This window comes from Chanodichthys erythropterus, chromosome 10, assembly GCF_024489055.1.
Source record: "Chanodichthys erythropterus isolate Z2021 chromosome 10, ASM2448905v1, whole genome shotgun sequence".
Classification (NCBI taxonomy): Eukaryota; Metazoa; Chordata; class Actinopteri; order Cypriniformes; family Xenocyprididae; genus Chanodichthys; species Chanodichthys erythropterus.
The window spans coordinates 41530133-41549929 of record NC_090230.1 but is presented as its reverse complement, the minus strand read 5'-3'; the positions used below and the strand labels follow the sequence as shown (position 1 = coordinate 41549929).

The window sequence follows — 19797 nt, the reverse complement described above, 5'->3', positions numbered from 1 at the left end:
CATTTAGAAACGTATATTAAATTGATGCCCGCATGTTTTCTATGCTAACAATAAACGTTGAAACAGTTCAAACTAATAAAGTTTAGATGTTTTTGTCAAATGCTACTAATGTTAACTCATGCAATGCATGCTATATTAATGCTTAAAATAGCCAAACAAAAATTAATGGTACATATTGACTGAATAATGAGTGCAAATGTAGAGTACTTGCATAGTAAATGAAAATTTCACTTGAACTCTCCTGAGAGACGCCGGCCTATATTCTATACTGAGAACCTCTGGAGGCCTGCAGTACAGAGGAACCATCGTACGAGACTCAGGTTTGGTGGGGCTGCAGATCTGTTATGGATCTGATGGCTCATTAAATGAGCCATTTTCAAAGTCCCCTATGAATATGTGCAAATTAAACGGTTACATTCAGGCTATACCCAATGAGACGCAATTCAGCTCATTTCACAGTTAGCAGGCTGACATCTGCGCACTATAACCTCACTTACCATGTATAAATACAGCACTGATACGGTACTCAACTTTATACACTATTCAGAGAATGCTTCAATACAAAAATATTGAAAAGGCACATGATTTTCTAAATATTCTCAGCCATATGGTCAGCCATGCTGACCATTTCTACCATTAGATGTCAGCATTGTGCTATTCTGATATATTATGGTGCTACAAAGTGATGAATAATGATTCACAGACAGCAAAATAACACACCTCAGGTTATATTTACATCATAAATAAACCAGTTCAGTTAAAATATCACACACAGTCATAATTCATCATCATTACTGTAAAAGAAACCAATTATTTCCACATGAATATAGTGTTTAGCTAAGTACCTGTTTACAGTTACAGCTGGGGCAGTTTTAAAAATAAAAACTGGATCACATTTAAATTGGTTATGTGTAATGCTGACAACATCAAATGCAAAACATTATCTTGGCTGGAGAAGGACTAGTTATTTGTAAGTAAGTGTGTACATCCTGTGGCCACCATGACAGAATTTCATATTAAATTTAGGTGAGCAAATGCACAGCTTTATACCTATATTTTGATTTGTAAATTAACAAATTCCTATTTAGATAGTGTTTATTGCCGAAATGTCTGCACAACAGTATATCTGATAGATTTTGTGACTAAGCATTTAAGAATGACCGTCTTCGAAACATACCAAAATACAGCAAAATTAACTTAAAATCATAAATTTTTGCACGGGGTTCAACTTTAAATGTCCTAAGTATACAGTATGAGCAGCAAAACATTTTATACATCAATAAAAAGTTGAGAGAACATCACACTAAGGCATGGGAGTGAAACACCCTACAGTGAACATGACTTATCTACATGAGAAAAGCTGATATGTGGTTTACGATCACAACATTTGCAATCATATTAAGGGATGTATTAGCAGCTATTTGATTCAGTAATTTAAAACAGGTAAATTTAAGGTACATCACACTTCTAACAGATCTTCTAAAACCAGGTTAGAAAATCTTATTTAGTTTCACAAACTAGTCCGACAAGAATATGTTTGCACAAAAGACGTAACGGGGGACTGTGTAAGCATTTAAAAAGCACGTGGAATGGTAACAGACCAATTATGGGGAGAAAAGGAGTAGAGATCTTGGACGAGAGCAGCCACTGCATATAAAAACACACTTTACCCGTCTTGGTATGACCATGTCTCTGGCTTATTCACACAGGAATTTATGCTATGCTAACCCGCAAACACTTGAGGCTGAAGGGGAGGTGGCAGCCTGTCGTTCTCCACGTTCTCCGCATCGATTGCGGAAGCTCGTGATTTGATCTCCAGTGGGTATCGCTCCAGGATCTCCTGCACCTCGCGGGCCACGCTGTCCTGCCATTCTGCCAGTTCGGTCTGCAGGCTTTGTGCCCCCTCCATGACCTGTTGCTGTCTCTTCTCAAGGTTGGATAGGACGCTGAGATTGTGATGGATCTGGCTAAGTGCTGGGTTGACACGGGAGCCACTCTGGAGCCAGGCTGCGGGATCATCTTGCCTTCGAGGGGAAGCCTGACCGGACATGTAGCGCTCAAAGTCCTCAGGGCTGAGATTCAAGGAGTGGGCGTCCAGCTTTTCAATGAAGGCAACGGCACAGCACTGCAGGAAACACGAGATGAAGATGAAATTGAGAAGATACAATAAAAAATGTGCAAAGAAAATACATGAATCCAAAAGACTAGACTAAACAGGAAGACTTATTCCCAGTTGCCGTATGACTAATCAGCCTGCAAATTTCAACAGTAATTAAAGTGGCCTCAAACTGTATTGGGACACTTTTGCCACACTTACAAATATATACATTTCATTGCATTAGATAACAAAATATCAAACCAAGTGACATATATTTAAAAGAATAAAGTACACGTCTGAACCAAATTATTCCACAAAAATTACTTTAAGGCCTAATAAGGGCCACATTCAAATTATGTATGGACCTACCAGGTTGGTGAAGTAGTATCCATCCTCTCCTGTCATAAGCCTTGAGGGGTTGCAGAAGCGTGTGATGTACTGAATGTTGGACTGCAGCCGTGGAGGGTTGGCCTTTAACACGATATAGATGAGGGTGGGTAGGAAGTCATCTGCAGAAGCTGGTTCGTTCTTGGTGACCCTGATGGCGTTGAAGATGTGCTTGCTGCAACTGGTGATGAAGGCCAGTTTATCCCTGGGCACACGCTTAGAATCCATTTCAATAATATCTGTGGTTGACAAAAGAAGAAAAAAAAGTATATATATTGATGGAAAATAAAGCAAATAAATGACAAAATAATACCAAGCTTTGCAGACTCACCTGTGATGGCTTTGACTACACTATCAGAGACCTCTGGGATCTCCTCATCCACAGGAACACACAACATCTGAATGGTTACCCAATGTAAAGCCCTGAAAAACCAGCCATCAATCCATCATTCAAGGTACTAATCAAGACCGCAGATTTTCAAGAAGAATGGCGTAAAAGTATCATACTTTCTTGAGGAATATTTTAACTAACTAAAAACATTTTCTTTAATTAAAATAAAGCTGAAATATAAATATAAACATTAGATGTAAAACTTAAAATTATAAATGTTGCCTTCGTAACTAACTGAAATAAGTTTAATCTGAAGTACTAAAATTAGAAACTAAAACTGAAATATTTTACAAAAACCAAAATTACAAAAACCTAAACTAAAATGAAAACTATAACAGTATATAAATAAAACTAAAATAACACTGGCTAACCGTATCCTGCGCTGGGTGGCCAGGTCTTTTTTCTCATCATCTGAGGTCTCTGGACAGAAGACGCTCTTGTAGAGTCGAGTCATGATGTATTTTTCCACTTGGTCCATCACCCTGTCCACCTTCTCTGAGGAGCCTGAGGAAAGAGGACCCCACTGAGGTTTACATTTGTAAAGGAAGCATTCATCTGACTTCTGGCATACTGTTTCAAAAACCATGAAAAGTTAAAGGGATAGTTCACCCAAATATTTACTCACCTTCAAGTTGTTCTAAACTTCTATGAATTTCTTTCTTCTGCTGAACACAAAATAAAGTATTTTGAAGAAATACGGGTATCCAAACTTGATTGATCCCATTGACTTCCATGGAATGGAAAAAAAAAAATACTATGGAAGTCAATAGGGCCTATCAACTGTTCGGTGACTGACATTCTTCAAAATATCTTCTTTTGTGTTAAGCAGAAGAAAGAAATTCATACAGGTTTGGAACAACTTGAGGCTGAGTAAATTTTTGGGTGAACTATCCCTTTAAGTCTAGATATTAATATGGCTCCGAGAAGTGAAGGAAATAGTCCGACCACAGCATTCTACAGAGAACAGCCCCTTTCACTGATATACAACAAAAAATCCTTTAGATATACTTGTGTTTTACTAACAAACATGAAATCTCTGATTCTCATCTCCAGTTTGTTACATAACCCTGCTCCCACGTCAGCATGCTGGGACAACAATGAAGTTTCTTAGATAGTTAGCAGACATGGTGGCTAGGTGTACAGGATTTGCCACAGTGTTGTTATTGTTAACTAAAACTATTAAAAAATATTTTTGTTAAATTAAATAAATTTGAAATAAAATATAATAAATATTATAGAAAAAAAAATGTAAATGTTGCCTTGGCAGCTAACTTAAAGAAAAAATACATTTAAGTTAAAGTACTAAAATTATTAAAACTGAAATAAAAATCTCTTTCATTCTTTTTACAGAAGAAGAAATATTCAAAAATGACAGAAGCTACTACTAACAAAAACTAAAATTAAAAAGAAACTGAAATTATCAAAATAAAAGCCAGTTCAAAATGTTAATAAATATTATGATAGTATATACAAAATACCAAAATAACAAATACATACATTATACATATATATATATATATATATATATTTATATATATATACATACATACATACATACATACATATATTAATGATGATGAGGTTTAATTTTGTAAATATTTCCCACTTTCCAAATAATTCTGCCTCCCCCCATACTGTATATACAAAAAAATTAGATAACATCTTTCAAATACCATTACAACAAAACATCCGGTCAGTAAGTGAATCAGATTCGGCAGTCATGCAAATGGATTGATTCAGTGAGTAATTTGTTTGAGTGATTAAAACCAGTAACTTGAGACTTTTTGACAGACTCAGCACTGCTAAGTTTCTCTGAAGCATGAATCCTACCTTTAAAATGATTCAAGAGTCGGTCAGACATGCCCTGATAGAAGTCTTGCACACACTCAGACAGTTCTTCAGCACTGAGATCCTGCATGTCAGAACGAATACAAAAAATGCTTATTGAAATGATAAACAGCTAAAAGTTGATGTGGGCATGTGACCCTGGTTCTGACCTTTTTATTTCCCATGCTCTCTATAAAAGCGCGGCTCTGCTTGTGGATCTCTCTGCCGGGTTTCTGCAAGGTCTTGAGGAACTCCAAGAAGTCTCGTGACACCCGATCGGTCTCGATGCTGGACTGACGGGTAATGGAAGGACTGGGCGTTTTTCCCTCGTGGCTCTCTGAGGAACACAAATAAGCGCACAGTATGTTTATAAACAAACTGTATGAACAAAGTGGATATTAAAATAAATCAGCTGAAAATTGGAGTTCAACAGAGTTCATCACAGAATGTCATGTGAAATTAAGTAATTTCCCATCATTCTACAACAACCAAAGTCCAATGAGTCTTCAAGAATCAAGAGATTAGCTTAGTATTAAAGGCTGAATTACACATGACATTCTGCAAAGAATAAAGAAAACCCCCACTGAATAAACCAATGTAAAATGTCACATATATATTCACAAGTCCAAATCAACTTGCAGCCCATAAAGGGAGAGGACAACCTTCTCAGAAGTAGGCCACACTACTGAAATATTGATCTGTTACCATGCCAACACCTTTGACATCATATCAGAGTCAAAGAGTAGCTGAATGAAATGAGAGAGAATTCTAGCATGCTTTAGTTCCACACAGCACAAACAGATGCTGTTGCACCTGTCTTTCTGAACGCCCCATTGACACTAATGGAGCGTTAGAAGGATTTCAGCCTGAATGCATGCAGCTCATATATATAACACTGATGCACTGGTTTGTTTTCTGTGATTTGTGCTGGAGGGCTACAGTGATGTGACACTAATACCCACCTCTCAGCCTCGATACCAGAGCTGCCACCAGATTGACAAGAAAAGAGGAGGACGCATGACAATGAGACAGTGAATAACACGAAAAACAATGGTAGGGTGAATTCAATCATGTCTTTTGATACACACACAACTAACATAGAGAAAAGAACAAATACACAGTATGGATCAGGGCAGTATGTCACAAAGAACATCTGAGGGGAACATAAAATCTTCTGAGCTCAAAAATGTTTGTTGTACTTTGTGAAATACTTTAAGTAAAGACACTTTCTGACAGTTACCTCTTCAACACAGAACATCACACAAAAACGGGGTGGTCCACCTCAGAAAAGACAAACACTGCAATCTTCACCCACGTTCCCTTTTCATTACCCCAGATTTTTCTTCAGGCTCTGTCAGTTACCTTCAGTGGGGGAGCCCATCTCCCAGGGTTGGGTAAAAATGCCCTTCAGATCCCTCAGGAGGGTTTCTCCATGGCTCTCCCTCCTGCCCTGCAACTTCTCCTCTTTCTCTTTCTCTCGTTTCTCGCTTTCTTTTTCAGGGGGGACTAAAACACCCAGGGTAGGCAAAGGGAAACGGGCGACACAGAAATGGAGGGGGTGAAATGGGGCGATTACAAATGTGGGGTTTCAGATGAGAACGTGAAAAAGATGTGGGAGAGGTGGGGCGGAGATCAGACAGCAACGAGATCAAGAAACAAACTAAGAGATGAAGGGTCGATCACTTGTTGAAATAAAATCATCTCATAAGAACATGACAGACAAATGATAAAATCATATGACTGCAAACATAAATGTATCAAATCATGCAAAGATTTATTACACTACTGGTCAAAAGTTTGGGGTCAGTAAGATTTTTTTGAAAGAAAAATATTACTTTTATTCAGCAAAGACACATTAAATTCATCATAAATGACAGTTAAGACATTTCTAATGTTACAAAATGTTTCTATTTCAAATACATGCTGTTCAAATAAATGTTTCTTGAGCAGCAAATCAGCATATTAGAATGATTTCTGATGTATTATGTGACACTGAAGACTGGGGTAATGATGCTGAAAATTCAGCTTTGCCATCACAGAAATAAAATACATTTTAAAATATACTAATATAGAAAACAGTTTTTGTGAATTATAATATTTCTCTATTACAGTTTTACTGAATTTTTTAAAAATCAAACTACTTCTTACTAATTAATTAAAAAACGTTATAAATCTTACTGACCCCAAACATTTGAACAGTAGTGTATACTTGACGTTTCAATGATAAAGCCTTTTAAAGGTGCCCTAGAACCCCTTTTCAAAAGATGTAATATAAGTCTAAGGTGTCCCCTGAACGTGTCTGTGAAGTTTCAGCTCAAAATTTCTTTAAATTCTTTAAATTTTCCACTCCCCCGCACCCGCGAGATCTCAACTGCCTTAAACAGCAAACACAAAGTTCACACAGCTAATATAACCCTCAAAATGGATCTTTATAAAGTGTTCGTCATGCATACATCGATTCCTTTGAGTATAGTATTTATTTGGATGTTTACATTTGATTCTGAATGAGTTTGAGGCTATGCTCCGTGGCTAACGGGCTAATGCTACACTGTTGGAGAGATTTATAAAGAATGAAGTTGTGTTTATGAATTATACAGACTGCAAGTGTTTAAAAATGAAAATAACAATGGCTCTTGTCTCCGTGAATACAGTAAGAAACGATGGTAACTTTAACCACATTTAACAGTACATTAGCAACATGCTAACGAAACATTTAGAAAGACAATTTACAAATATCACTAAAAATATCATGTAATCATGGATCATGTCAGTTATTATCGCTCCATCTGCCATTTTTCGCTATTGTCCTTGCTTGCTTACCTAGTCTGATGATTCAGCTGTGCTCATCCAGACGTTTTGCCCTTGTCTAATGCTTTGAATATGGGCTGGCATATGCAAATATTGGGGGCGTACACCCCGACTGTTACATAACAGATTCGCCTGTTTTTCGGAGGTCTTTAAAACAAATGAGACTTAGGAAACAATGGTGTTTGAGACTCACTGTATGTCATTTCCATGTACTAAACTCTTGTTATTCATCTATGCCAAGGTAAATTCAATTTTTCATTCGATGGCACCTTTAATTACCATCATTCATGTCTATTAAACTAATATTAAACTAGTTTAAGTTCCAAATTGTTGTTTTGTTGTTGCAAGCAGGCACGGTTTACAGCTTTATCAGAGAGATGTCATCTAATGACATGGCAAAATCAAAATGGAACTATGTATGATGATGAGGGACGTCATTTGCATATGAAACAGGAAGGATTTCCAGAAGGAATCCAGAAGCAAAAGGAAGTGTGATTTTTTTTTATAATTATTTTGGGCTCTAAGGGAAAAATAGCAACGTAAGGGAAAATCTACAGCACTGACTCAGGTCTATGAAGCTCCACCAGTTTTTACTTGTCCAACCAATGATAATATTCCTACAGCATATTTTATCAAAGGCAAATAATAATTTTGTCGGTGGCAGACGAACAACACCACATCCAATCCACGAGCCACACCCACTGCTCGTCATCAGCTGACTCCTCCTACTGCAAAACAACATTAATCACACTCATATCGCTCCAATCCCACCCTCCTCGTACCTTTTTTTGGTGCCGTGCGGGAGGAGGGGCTGAAGAACTTCTTCACGGTGGTGACCTTACGGGTCTTCTCATTGGTTTTCTTCTCCTCGAACTTGGAGAAGGTGGCGAGAGAGGGCTGAGAGTGGGACTGTGGAGGCTGGGTCTGAGAGGAACTGTGACTGCTGACATAAGCTGCCTCCTCTTCTCTTTGCAGCCTGTGACAGGAAGCACATCATTACATTACTCTGTCTGAACATCATTTCTGCTTTATGAATCTCATGGTAATGCTGAATGATTATTTTACTTAATACTTAATGTGTAAACTAACGAAGCAAAACCACTACAATTTAATATTCCACCTACATGAGAGTTTCATAAGCAACATGTCCAACTTACTTCTCAGCCAGAGCCCAGTCCTCCTGGATCTGCCTCTGCCGGGCTTTCTGGTACTCCTCCCTCCAGCACTTGGAGCACAGGCCCTGCCAGGCAGCATTGCCATAGTAACCGCAGCCTTTCTTACACAGCAGTTCTGATTGGTCCACATGGATCCCCCGTCGCTCCGAACGCTGACTCATCGTGTCCCCTTTTGTCTGGGTAAAGAAACAGGTTTGACATTGTGAACTGAATTTGCATATCCTGTCTGCAGTACATGCTGCAAGACAACAGGAGTCAGATTACATAATGTGCTCTGCAAAGACATGCAACTCATGCAGAACACATCACAAATGTCAACATTGCTAAAAACGAGACAAGGAGTCATTTTAATAATCTGAGCAAAGCTGAAAGTGAAACTACTGTGAATATCAGATATTCAGACTTTGATATTTTCTAAAGGGGTAAACATGCGAATGAAACATAATATATATCACCGGTATATATATATATATATATATATATATATATATATATATATATATATATATATATATATATATATATAAATAATGCGAATGAGACCTGATGCCAAACAGCCAGTTTAAACAAATGCATCTCAACTGAAATGACAAAGTAAGTAGATCAGACATGTTCGATCTGGTCTCTTTATAGCTTTAATAAAATAAATGTTTAAAAACACAAGCACTCTGATCAACACTGATGACAGGACTTTAAACTCCGAGTATCACATAACGTTACTGACATCGTTCGTTCAATACCGGGGGTTGTAGCTTATTTTCACTGCTGACTAAACATTTATTAAGTTTATAATGGAGGGTTTACATTTACAGTCAACTTAGAAAATATATTGTCCACTGAAAATAACACAATGTAATTTAATCCGCCGCAGGCAAACACGTCAAGCTAGCAAAACAGCTACGTGGCTAGAAACAAACACAATAACTCACTGTCAGCAAGATATCACATAAATACACAATATTCCGACTAAAACTACATTAAACAATTTTTTTTTTTTAAATAAACAGCAAGTTTTCGTGTGTAATGTTAATCTACCGGACAGCGACAGATACCTCGTCAGCGGTCTCGTCTCCGGGTCACAATGACATCATATCCTCGCGACTGGTGTGAGCGTTGTGTGGGCGGGGCTTCAGGCTGGCTGAGCTCCAAATGTCAACAGTCCCTCAGCGCATACATCAAAGTATTTCATCAACTTTTTCTGTACAAAATCTGATAAATGAAGCATTATTATAAAAGTTTAAAATGAAAAAGCCCTGCTTCTAATAAATTGCAAAATATTTGGTTTATTATCAGCACAATAAGAGCCAGTCCAATAATGCAATTCAAACAACAGTATACAACAAATGTACAACAGAGAACAAATATGCATCGGTTTAGACTCGAGCAACATAAAGTAAACTGGGCAAAGCCAGTTAGGATTAACAGATGCGTTTTATCTCGTATTAAATATTCTGCTGCCAAAACACAGAGAGCTCATGCAACTTCATGTGGCCTTCACAGCTCTCACAGCAAACCAATGAGAGAGAGGTTTCAGAAGACTAAATGAACAAATACTGCTAAATCATATGCAATTGCTGAGGGTTATGGCAATTAAAAGCATGGACAAAAGCTACTGGCAGCAGAAAATAATTTCATAAAGTGTCAAAGTAGCAAAATAGGCAATCTAACCTGCAATAAGGTGGCTAACAGTCTTTTAGTATAATTTTAAATATATACTTCTTTTGATTCACATTCAGGAGATTTCATTTTCAACATAGTACATAAACTTATTCTAAAAAATACATTTTTGAGAAGGTTTATTTATGTACATAAATCAAAAATTGTATGCTTGCCTAGTGGTGTATGGTTATTTTAGAAGGCTTTTTGTGAAGCTTTGGGTGGATTTAAATACCAGACCTTTGTATTCTAGTTAAAGTCAGTATCTGTTTGATCTGTAGTGCTTATTATTGGCAACAAAATATAGACCAGGTCCTACATATATAAGTGGTTAAACAATTGGGTAAAAGAACTTTAAAATACTGTAGGGAAAAAAAGGTTTTCTTCTTAAGAAATGCATCACAAGCAATGGCAAACGTCCAATTTCCCAATTTGAGTCCAGTTGTTTGATTCTTTGATCCAACACTTAATACATTCATTACATCTAACACAGAAACATATTTGCAGAGATGTCGTAATATTTAGAATAGGAAACACTGTTTCACATAAATTCACTTCCTCTGAGGACAATTCCAGAAAACCCCTTTAAAACTATCACTGGATGGAACAATTCTGGGTTTATTCTAAGTTAAACAATTACTTACAAAAACTAAGGAATCAATAGAGCTGCCCATAAAGGAAATTTCGGGTTGCAAACTGCAGTTTCATGAAGAAACAAAAGAGCAACTGCCACAATAACAGCCATCTTATTGAAAAGCTTGTCATTATTATTTCCACTCATTTCGAGTAGGATTCCATGATCTTGCTGGTTCATTGTAACTGTAGACAGCAGCAAACATCACTTGCTCAGACCTTGTGCACTTGGCAAAACACCTCAACATCACCACCAGGTGATTTTAAACTCATAGATGGGCCTTTTGCAGTAGTAGTGGTTGATGAGGTGTTTGTCACACACGCCGATGCATTGCTGGTCAGCAGAGATGCCACGATCTGCCAGGTCGCTCACTATGCAGTGAAGAAGGTCATAAACATCAGCCACTGCCTCCCAGGGCCCAAAGGACACGTCAACCTCACAATGGTGCTCAAACAGCTTGGCCTCGCTCTCTGAACGCTCGAATCGCAGCGAATTGAACAGCGGCCTTTCATAAGGGGTGATGGGCATCTCCTCCTTGTACACGCAGATCTTCAGCTTCGCAAAGCGAGCCTTCCTCTGCATGGCACGAAGCTTTGCGATCTCCACAATGCGCTCAAGATTATCTGGAGCAAAAAGGAACAATGTTTAGTCAATTGAAAACAACTTTTTTTATTTATAAGTTTTAAAGGCGTAACAATATATTGCAATAGCGCAATACAAAAATGCAGCATGCACTGTGGATAGTGACAATATGGCCATCCCAAGCATGGGGCGGGGCCAAGTACGAGTTAGAGGAAGAGGACCAATCCAAGCCTATTCAATTTCACCCCTGATGTAATACCAAATATAGCATTTTTTTTTTTTGTTAACTGTTTACTATGAAAGCTTGTTTTTCGCCATGAAATAAAAAAATAAAAAAGGTAATTGACTTTTTATCTCACAATTCAGAATTTTCTCAAAATTGTAAAAGATATAAAGATATATAAAGTCGAGATATAAAGTCAGAAATGCGAGTTATAAAGTCAGAATAGAGAGTTATAAACTCACAATTTTGAGAAAAAAAGTCGCAATTGTTATAACTCGCAATTGTGAGTTTATATCTCACAATTTTGACATTTTTCTCAGAATTGCATGATAAAGTCAAAATTGTGAGTTATAAATTCAAAATTGCGTGATATAATCAAAAATGTGTTATAAAGTCAAAATTGCAAGATAAACTCACAATTCTGAGAAAATTGTAATTGTTATAACTCGCAATTGTGAGTTTATCTCTCACAATTTTGACATTTTTCTCAGAATTGCATGATATAAAGTCAGAATTTATCAGAAGTGATAAAAACTCACAATTGTGAGAAAAAACGTCAGAATTGCATAATATATAGTCAAAATTGTGAGCTATAAAGTCAAATTTGCGTGATATAAAGTCAGAATTGCGTAATATATAGTCAGAATTGCGTAATATATAGTCAGAATTGTGAGTTATAAAGTCAAAATTGCTTGATATAATCAAAAATGTGTTATAAAGTCAAAATTGCAAGATAAACTCACAATTCTGAGAAAATTGTAATTGTTATAACTCGCAATTGTGAGTTTATCTCTCACAATTTTGACATTTTTCTCAGAATTGCGTGATATAAAGTCAAAATTGTGAGTTATGAAGTCAAAATTGTGTGATATAAAGTCAGAATTGCATGATATAAAGTCAGAATTTATCAGAAGTGATAAAAACTCCCAATTGTGAGAAAAACGTCAGAATTGCATAATATATAGTCAAAATTGTGAGCTATAAAGTCAAAATTGCGTGATATAAAGTCAGAATTACGTAATATATAGTCAGAATTGCGTAATATATAGTCAGAATTGTGAGTTATAAAGTCAAAATTGCTTGATATAATCAAAATTGTGTTATAAAGTCAAAATTGCAAGATAAACTCACAATTCTGAAAAAACTGTAATTGTTAAAACTCGCAATAGTGAGTTTATCTCTCACAATTCTGACTTTATAATGTGCAATTGCGAATTATAGTCAGAATTGTGTGATATAAAGTCAGAATTGCAAGTTATAAAGTCAGAATTTATCAGAAGTGATAAAAACTCGCAATTGCGCGAAAAACATCAGAATTGCGAGATACAAACAATTCTGACTTTACATCATGCAATTCTGACTTTATAACTTTATAACTTATTTTATTAAAAAATAAAATGAGATAAAAAGTCGCAATTACGTTTTTTATTTTTTTTATTAAGTGGCGGAAACAAGCTTCCATAGTTTACCGTATGTTACAAGTAATAATTCTAAAAGATACTTTTTCAACTCTGGCTTTGTTCAGAGTATCGTGAGAGTACCGTATCGTGAGATCATCATCGTGTATCGAACCGAATCGTGACATGAGTGTATTGCTACACCCCTAATTATTTTTATTTTACCTTTATAATATGGCAAGAGATCAAGAAAAGCCTGTCGCACTTTCTCTCCGGTAAGTGGCTGCGTGTCTTCCAGGCTTTCCAAAAGAGGCCCGAGAGCGTAATACTGAGCTTCTCTGTGCACCGCACGCACACGGTCCCTCTGAGGCAGCTCACCCTCTCGCAAGAAATTCAGAATATCCCTAAAGCCAGAGAAGTGTGTATATATAAGCACTTCTAATAACCATGCGATTTTAAACTGGATATCGAGCAGTTATTTAAGTAATCCACTGATGAAATAATAAAAACAAAAGCTAAATTCAGATAATCATAATGTTTGCTTTGTATTTTTGGGTTCTAGGCACCAACCATTATCAGACAATGACTAATCTAAACACTAACCCAAAATATGCTCCGTCACGGTCGATGAAATATCGTCCCTCTGCATCCCGGGGAATTTGGTGGCGACCACTAAACATGGCAGCCAGCATAGTGTCCTCATAACGGCGCAGAGTGGACAGCCGGGTGGTGAAATATGTTCCTCCTACATTTAGGGGGATGACCTCAGGAAACTGGGTAGAGAGAAGAAACAGAAATATCTTTTTGTATTAGTCTGAATGTAGGAAGAATGTAAGAAGGTTTTAATGTTTTTGAAAGATCAAGGCTGGATTAAATACAGTTAAAATAATGTGCAATAGAATTACAATTTTAAATTATTTTTATTTTAATAACTTTTAGAATGTAACTTATTCCTGTGATGGCAAAGCTGAATTTTCAGAAGACATTTCTCCAGTCTTCAGTGTCAAGAAACGCTATTATCAATGTTGAAAACAGTTGTGCTGCTTAATATTTTTTTGTGAAAACTGTGCTATTTTTTTTTTTCAGGATGCTTTTATAAATAGAAAGTTCAAAAGAACAGAATTTATTTTAAATATAAATTTTGTGTAAGATTATAAATGTCTTTACTTGTTTCCTTTCAAAAACAGATAATAATGTATGTACACTAATGAAAGTACGTTAATCGTTTTGCCCCAGAACTGAGATGTATATCTTTAGCATTTTCTGAAATTTTGAAGCATTATGCACTAAGTTGAATGCTGTTAAACGTTTAAATTTCCTTAAAACCCTTTGGCAATGATAAACAAAGGTGTTGGACTAATCATAATACACATCTTGACAGGTCACTCTGGGTTTAACAGAAGTCTGCAAGACATGATTAGTTTAATCCAGAGGATATGATTTGATTGACATGTGACGTGAACCAATCAAAGGCAGCGTTCACCCGCCCCACTGGGATGAAGGACCAATCAGATTGCAGTAATCGGGAAGAAAACACGCTCAATACATCTGTTGCCTATGGAAACGGTTATGATTAAACGCTGGAAAACTACACAGTTCCTCCAGATTATTTTTGGAGGGGGAAAAAAATCACATTGGGGGAAAACCCAGACAAGCGTAGACATTTTAAAGCTGGATCTAGAAATCACACTTACAGTACAACAAACTACTCGGTGATGATGATAATAATAGCACATCCTCTTTAAACCTCGGGGACTTACCTCCTCAGGTGCGTCTAAGGTGCGAAGGGACTTCCCTAGATTAAGATTAGGAACGGGTACGGCTGGTTTGCGATACTCCTCTTCCTCGTTGTCCGCGCCTGACATCGCATCTCCCTGTTTTTCAGTGTCACTCGCAGCCGAAAACACCACCATCACTCTCGGCTGAGGAGGGACCGTCCGCCCCTCCTGCGCGAACCTCCTCACCCGTGATGTTGCCATTTGAAGCGGAGCTGCTGCGCTAAAGGAAAGCGGAGGCGGTTCTCCGTTTGTTTCGCCTGCTCCATTATGCTGCATGCACACACCACAGCAGGGTTGATAATAGTTTAGACAAAGGCCCACAGTAGACTGTCAACGATTGTTATGATGTCCAGGTCCGTGTACAGGAGGACGGCAGGGTAGCACAGCACACCCCGTGCGAGAGGTGTGGTCTACAGGCTGATCAGGTGGATGCGAGACTGCTCTTGTGCTCGGTAAAGCACGTACGCAAATTGCGTAGGTGACAGAGCACGCCTGGAATGTTTTTGGCTGTGTACTCCGCTACAGGCGTAAACATAAATAGAGATTTACAGACATGCGTAACTTGTGTACACGTAGTTAATCAGGCATCACTTTTATGTAGGGCAGAGCTGAAATTTGTTATATATATAAAACACATACACACGCACGCACACACAATATATGTAATGAATTGTATTCATGTTTATGAATGAACTGATTCCAGAATAGTTTTAGTATTTATCCATCATGCTCTTTGAGGTCAGAAAAATCTGGACTTTTGGTAGTAACTATGATGTCCAAGTCCACTAAAGGAGGGAGAGAGTTTCGCATTTGGCTCCTAAACTCTGGAATAGCCTTTATGATGATGTTCAGGGCTACATTATCCCAGTTTAAAGTGATACACTGAAAAAAATGCTGTTCTTACTTATTCTTATTGTTCTAAGCAAGAACAATAGCAAAAAATGGCAGATGGAGCAATAATAACTGACATGATCCATGATTACATGATATTTTTAGTGATATTTGTGAATTGTCTTTCTAAATGTTTTGTTAGCATGTTGCTAAAGTACTGTTAAATGTGTTTAAAGTTACCATCGTTTCTTACTGTATTCACAGAGACAAGAGAGCTGTCACTATTTTCATTTTTAAACACTTGCAGTCTGTATAATTCATAAACACAACTTCATTCTCTATAAATCTCTCCAACAGTGTGTAATGTTAGCATTAGCCACGGAGCATAGCCTCAAACTCATTCAGAATCAAACGTAAACATCAAAATAAATACTATACTCACATGATCTGACGCATGCATGCAGTATTCACGACGAACATCTTGTAAAGATCCATTTGAGGGTTATATTAGCTGTGTGAACTTTGTAAATGCACTGTATTATGGTCGAGAGCTCGGGGGGCAGGGAGCGTGCGATTTAAAGGGGCCAAGCGCTGAATCGGCGCATTTCTAATTATGCCCCAAAATAGGCAGATAAAAAAAAATAATTTAAAAAATCTATGGGGTATTTTGAGCTGAAACTTCACAGACACGTTCAGAGGACACCTTAGACTTATATTACATCTTGTAAAAACTGGTTCTAGGGCACCTTTAAAGCAAGCAAAATAATCTACCAATGGGGTAAGAAAAATAATCTTAATCCAAACTGAAAACAAGATTATATATCTTATTTTTGGTTTGAAATAAGATTATTTTGTTTTTAATTTTTTCTGAACTAACTTATTTTTCCTGAAAACAAGAAAATCATTTTTACTTGTCAAGAAAAATGATATTAAGATAGATAAGATATCTTTAAGATATTTTGACTAGAAACAAGACAAAAACTAAGTAAGAACAGCATTTTTTGCAGTGTAGACCCTCAGGTCGTTCCAAAGACTTTCGTTCATCTTCGGAACACAAATGAAGATCTTTTTGATGAAATCTGAGAGCTTTCTGTCCTTCCTATGCAGCTACCACTTTGATGCTTCAAAAAGTTCATAAGAGATTTTCTGAAGAGACTCGATCACTTTATATGATGAACAGATTTAATTTAGGCCTTTATTCACATATAATACATAATTACTTCAATGAGCTCATTGTTTCTGCCTAAAACTAATACATGATGTTAGCTAACTGCATGTACATTCTGAAATACATTACTTGGACACAGTCACATGTGATAACAGATCACTCTAAATTGTAGCCTAATGTAGACACGTGCATTTTCTGTAGCTAAAGCTGCTTTGAAGCAATATGTATTGTAAAAAGCGCTATACAAATAAATGCAAATTGAATTAAATTTAGGAAGCAGTGCATTACCCGGATAAATAAAAGTTCTTATGCATGTGTCCCCAATACATTTAATAACATTTATAATGTTAAACAGAATTTTATTAGGGCCCTTAATTTAAATTTTACTCATTTAAATCACTTTAATTTATTGGACTACAGTCATTTTCTCATGTCCACAGAGAACCTGAAATAACTGTATTTCCAGTAGGCTAACATTAAATGTAAAATTATCTAAAAACATATTTTAGCGATTCATTTCAAGTAATAATAGCCTACTGATAGGTTGTCCACTGAGTAATTGTCCACTTTATATCCTGATACTTTGACCTATATATATTTAGATAAATAAATAAATAAAATGTATATATGATTAACAAAAACCATGTTTAATTTTTAAAGTTGAATTGTAGCATGTATAGTCCATTACGCAACAACAACCTGAACGTCCCACCAATCTCTTACATCGAAATATTCTTCTCGCACGGCATTGGCCAAATTTCACTCAACCCACAAAGAAGGACAAATCTAATTGGTCACTTCTCGGAAACAGATGACGGTTGTTTTAGGTGATCTCTGCGCAATGGCGGAGGTCACACAGCGGATCGGGAGAGAAGCTTACAAGCTTTTAAAACCTCAAAATCTCCCGCTTTTGGATAAAAACTGTAAACCCGTCTCACAGGCAGCTTATGCTGCAGCTTTAACAAATTCAATACAGCTCTGTGAGATTCGTAATGACCGTGTCAGAGCTGCTAAAGGACTGTGTGAAACGAGCCCGGCAGGTCTGGAGACTGCAGAAGGGAATGTAAACAGACTCTTCACGGGTGCTGGTGGAGATGCACACAGCCTGAAAGTGCCGTTGGACTACCGTTCTGGAAATATTAGTAAATGGAATGACCGCCGTGGATTGAAGTCTAAGGCATCTCCAGTGCACGTACCGTCCTGGAAGAGCTTGTGTTGGGGAATGCATGGAAAACTCCATAAAAAGACTCTCTATGGACTTGCAAATGCTCAGTTTATGTCTTTCACTAGAGCTTACAGTGGCACACAGAATAACGGCAGTCCAGCTGAGCCACTATACAAATCCAAGTCTGCATATTATGACATTTTGGGAGTTTCTCCATCAGCCACCCATGCACAAATCAAGACTGCTTACTATAAGCAGTCCTTCATATATCACCCGGACAAGAACGCAGGGAGCGAGGAGGCCACGTTCAGGTTCTCTCAGATCAGTGAGTCTTACCACGTCCTGGGTAATAAAGCTCTGAGGAGGAAATACGATCGAGGGATCCTGAGTCAAGCAGACCTGCTGGGATCCAGCAAACCCACTAGCAGAGAGAGTTCAGCGTCAGGACAGCAGACCAGAGCCCGACACTCCCCCTCCGTTGGATCCGCCCAGCAGAAGATCTTCGACTTTGATACCTTCATCAGATCACACTATGGAGAACAGCTTCAGAGAGAGAAGCAGCTCCGGCAGCGCAGAGAAGAGATTCTCAGAAAGGAGAAGGAGAACTATGAGGATGTGAAACTGGGCAGGTTGAAGGAGTTCACTGTGGGGTTAATGCTGGCTATGGCAATCGCCATCTTACTTAGTCTAAAGTCTAGCAAGTGATAAAGATACAGGGATAGTTGAAGCATATCTCTCATATTTTAACAGCCAACATGCAAATATATAGTACTGATATTTTTACTTTTTTTTTGTTTTCATATGGACAATTGCATCAACCCCCTTAAAGTTAATACGTTGGCAAGATACCCATTAAAAATTGAAATGGTTTTTGCACAAAAAAAACCCCAAACAGTTTCTGCTTAAAATACCATTGATACTACTACAAAAAAGTACTACAAAGACTTCAGATGCAAAAGCCCCTAAGTGGCATCTGAAAATCTCTTCTAAAATGAGCATTTTTATCAAGCTCGTATATTTATGTTCAATTATTTCACGCTAATGGCAATGAAAATGACCAATTAAATTGAAATTACTGAACATAAACATACAAGCTTGATAAAAATGCTAATTTTAAAAGATGGCTTTTGCCTCTAAAGTCTTCATATATAGATATGATAATGAAATATTTTCTCCAGTGTTATTGTACTTAAAATAAACCATGGTGTTTTGGTGGATAAGACAATTAATAATGGTTTCTGTGTAATAATGGGTGCCATTTTAGCTATAATTGTGCTCTACCTCATCTGTTAAACTGTATTCAAAATGTAAGGATTAAATGAACCTGATGCATTGAAACTGCTAGTAAACACAGCATTATTTTGCACAAAGGCCCATGGTAAAAACTGACCTGGGTTTATTAATGTCTGGCTTCACTTCACCTGAGCTACCAATTTAAATATGAGAATAAATGACAAGTATTGTGTTCAAAATAAATGTTTGTGACTCGACAATGAAAGTGTAACATTCACTTGGAAGAATGATGGAAATGTTCTGGGGTTGTGATTGGATAATTGTTAAGGATGTGCTATACAAACCGCAGGTTCAATCTCAAATTGGGATGAACCTGGAAATGCAGATTTGTTGAAATTACAACAATGCAATTTAAGTGTGCCTTCTGGTTATTTAAATATATGG

The 19797-nt window shown here is 37.1% G+C and overlaps 3 protein-coding genes across 7 annotated transcripts; 1 reads left to right on the top strand and 2 right to left on the bottom strand.

The window, feature by feature from the left end:
• Positions 1 to 721: 721 nt before the first annotated feature.
• Positions 722 to 9872, bottom strand: rabgef1 (RAB guanine nucleotide exchange factor (GEF) 1). Of its 4 annotated transcripts, none has more exons than XM_067397790.1 (10): positions 9739 to 9872; positions 8669 to 8862; positions 8294 to 8487; positions 6066 to 6209; positions 4874 to 5040; positions 4707 to 4788; positions 3248 to 3380; positions 2817 to 2908; positions 2468 to 2724; positions 722 to 2125 (listed from the first exon to the last, which is right to left on the bottom strand). In XM_067397790.1, the coding sequence occupies exons 2-10, from the start codon at positions 8845 to 8847 to the stop codon at positions 1724 to 1726; spliced, it is 1650 nt and encodes a 549-aa protein (XP_067253891.1). In that variant the 5' UTR covers positions 8848 to 8862; positions 9739 to 9872; the 3' UTR covers positions 722 to 1723. The 4 variants fall into 4 exon arrangements, with proteins under 4 accessions (XP_067253891.1, XP_067253892.1, XP_067253893.1 ...); XM_067397791.1 differs by having other exon boundaries at positions 9616 to 9739; XM_067397792.1 differs by having other exon boundaries at positions 9722 to 9739.
• Positions 9873 to 9959: 87 nt separating this feature from the next.
• Positions 9960 to 16833, bottom strand: kctd7 (potassium channel tetramerization domain containing 7). 2 transcript variants are annotated; one of them, XM_067397797.1, is made up of 5 exons: positions 16230 to 16833; positions 14939 to 15475; positions 13782 to 13951; positions 13404 to 13582; positions 9960 to 11599 (listed from the first exon to the last, which is right to left on the bottom strand). In XM_067397797.1, the coding sequence occupies exons 2-5, from the start codon at positions 15230 to 15232 to the stop codon at positions 11223 to 11225; spliced, it is 1020 nt and encodes a 339-aa protein (XP_067253898.1). In that variant the 5' UTR covers positions 15233 to 15475; positions 16230 to 16833; the 3' UTR covers positions 9960 to 11222. The 2 variants fall into 2 exon arrangements, with proteins under 2 accessions (XP_067253898.1, XP_067253897.1); XM_067397796.1 differs by having other exon boundaries at positions 14939 to 16833.
• Positions 16834 to 16888: 55 nt separating this feature from the next.
• LOC137028688 (uncharacterized) lies at positions 16889 to 18835 on the top strand. The gene has a single exon (XM_067397794.1). It carries the CDS (start codon positions 17767 to 17769, stop codon positions 18823 to 18825), a length of 1059 nt encoding a protein of 352 aa, XP_067253895.1. The 5' UTR covers positions 16889 to 17766; the 3' UTR covers positions 18826 to 18835.
• Positions 18836 to 19797: the final 962 nt, after the last annotated feature.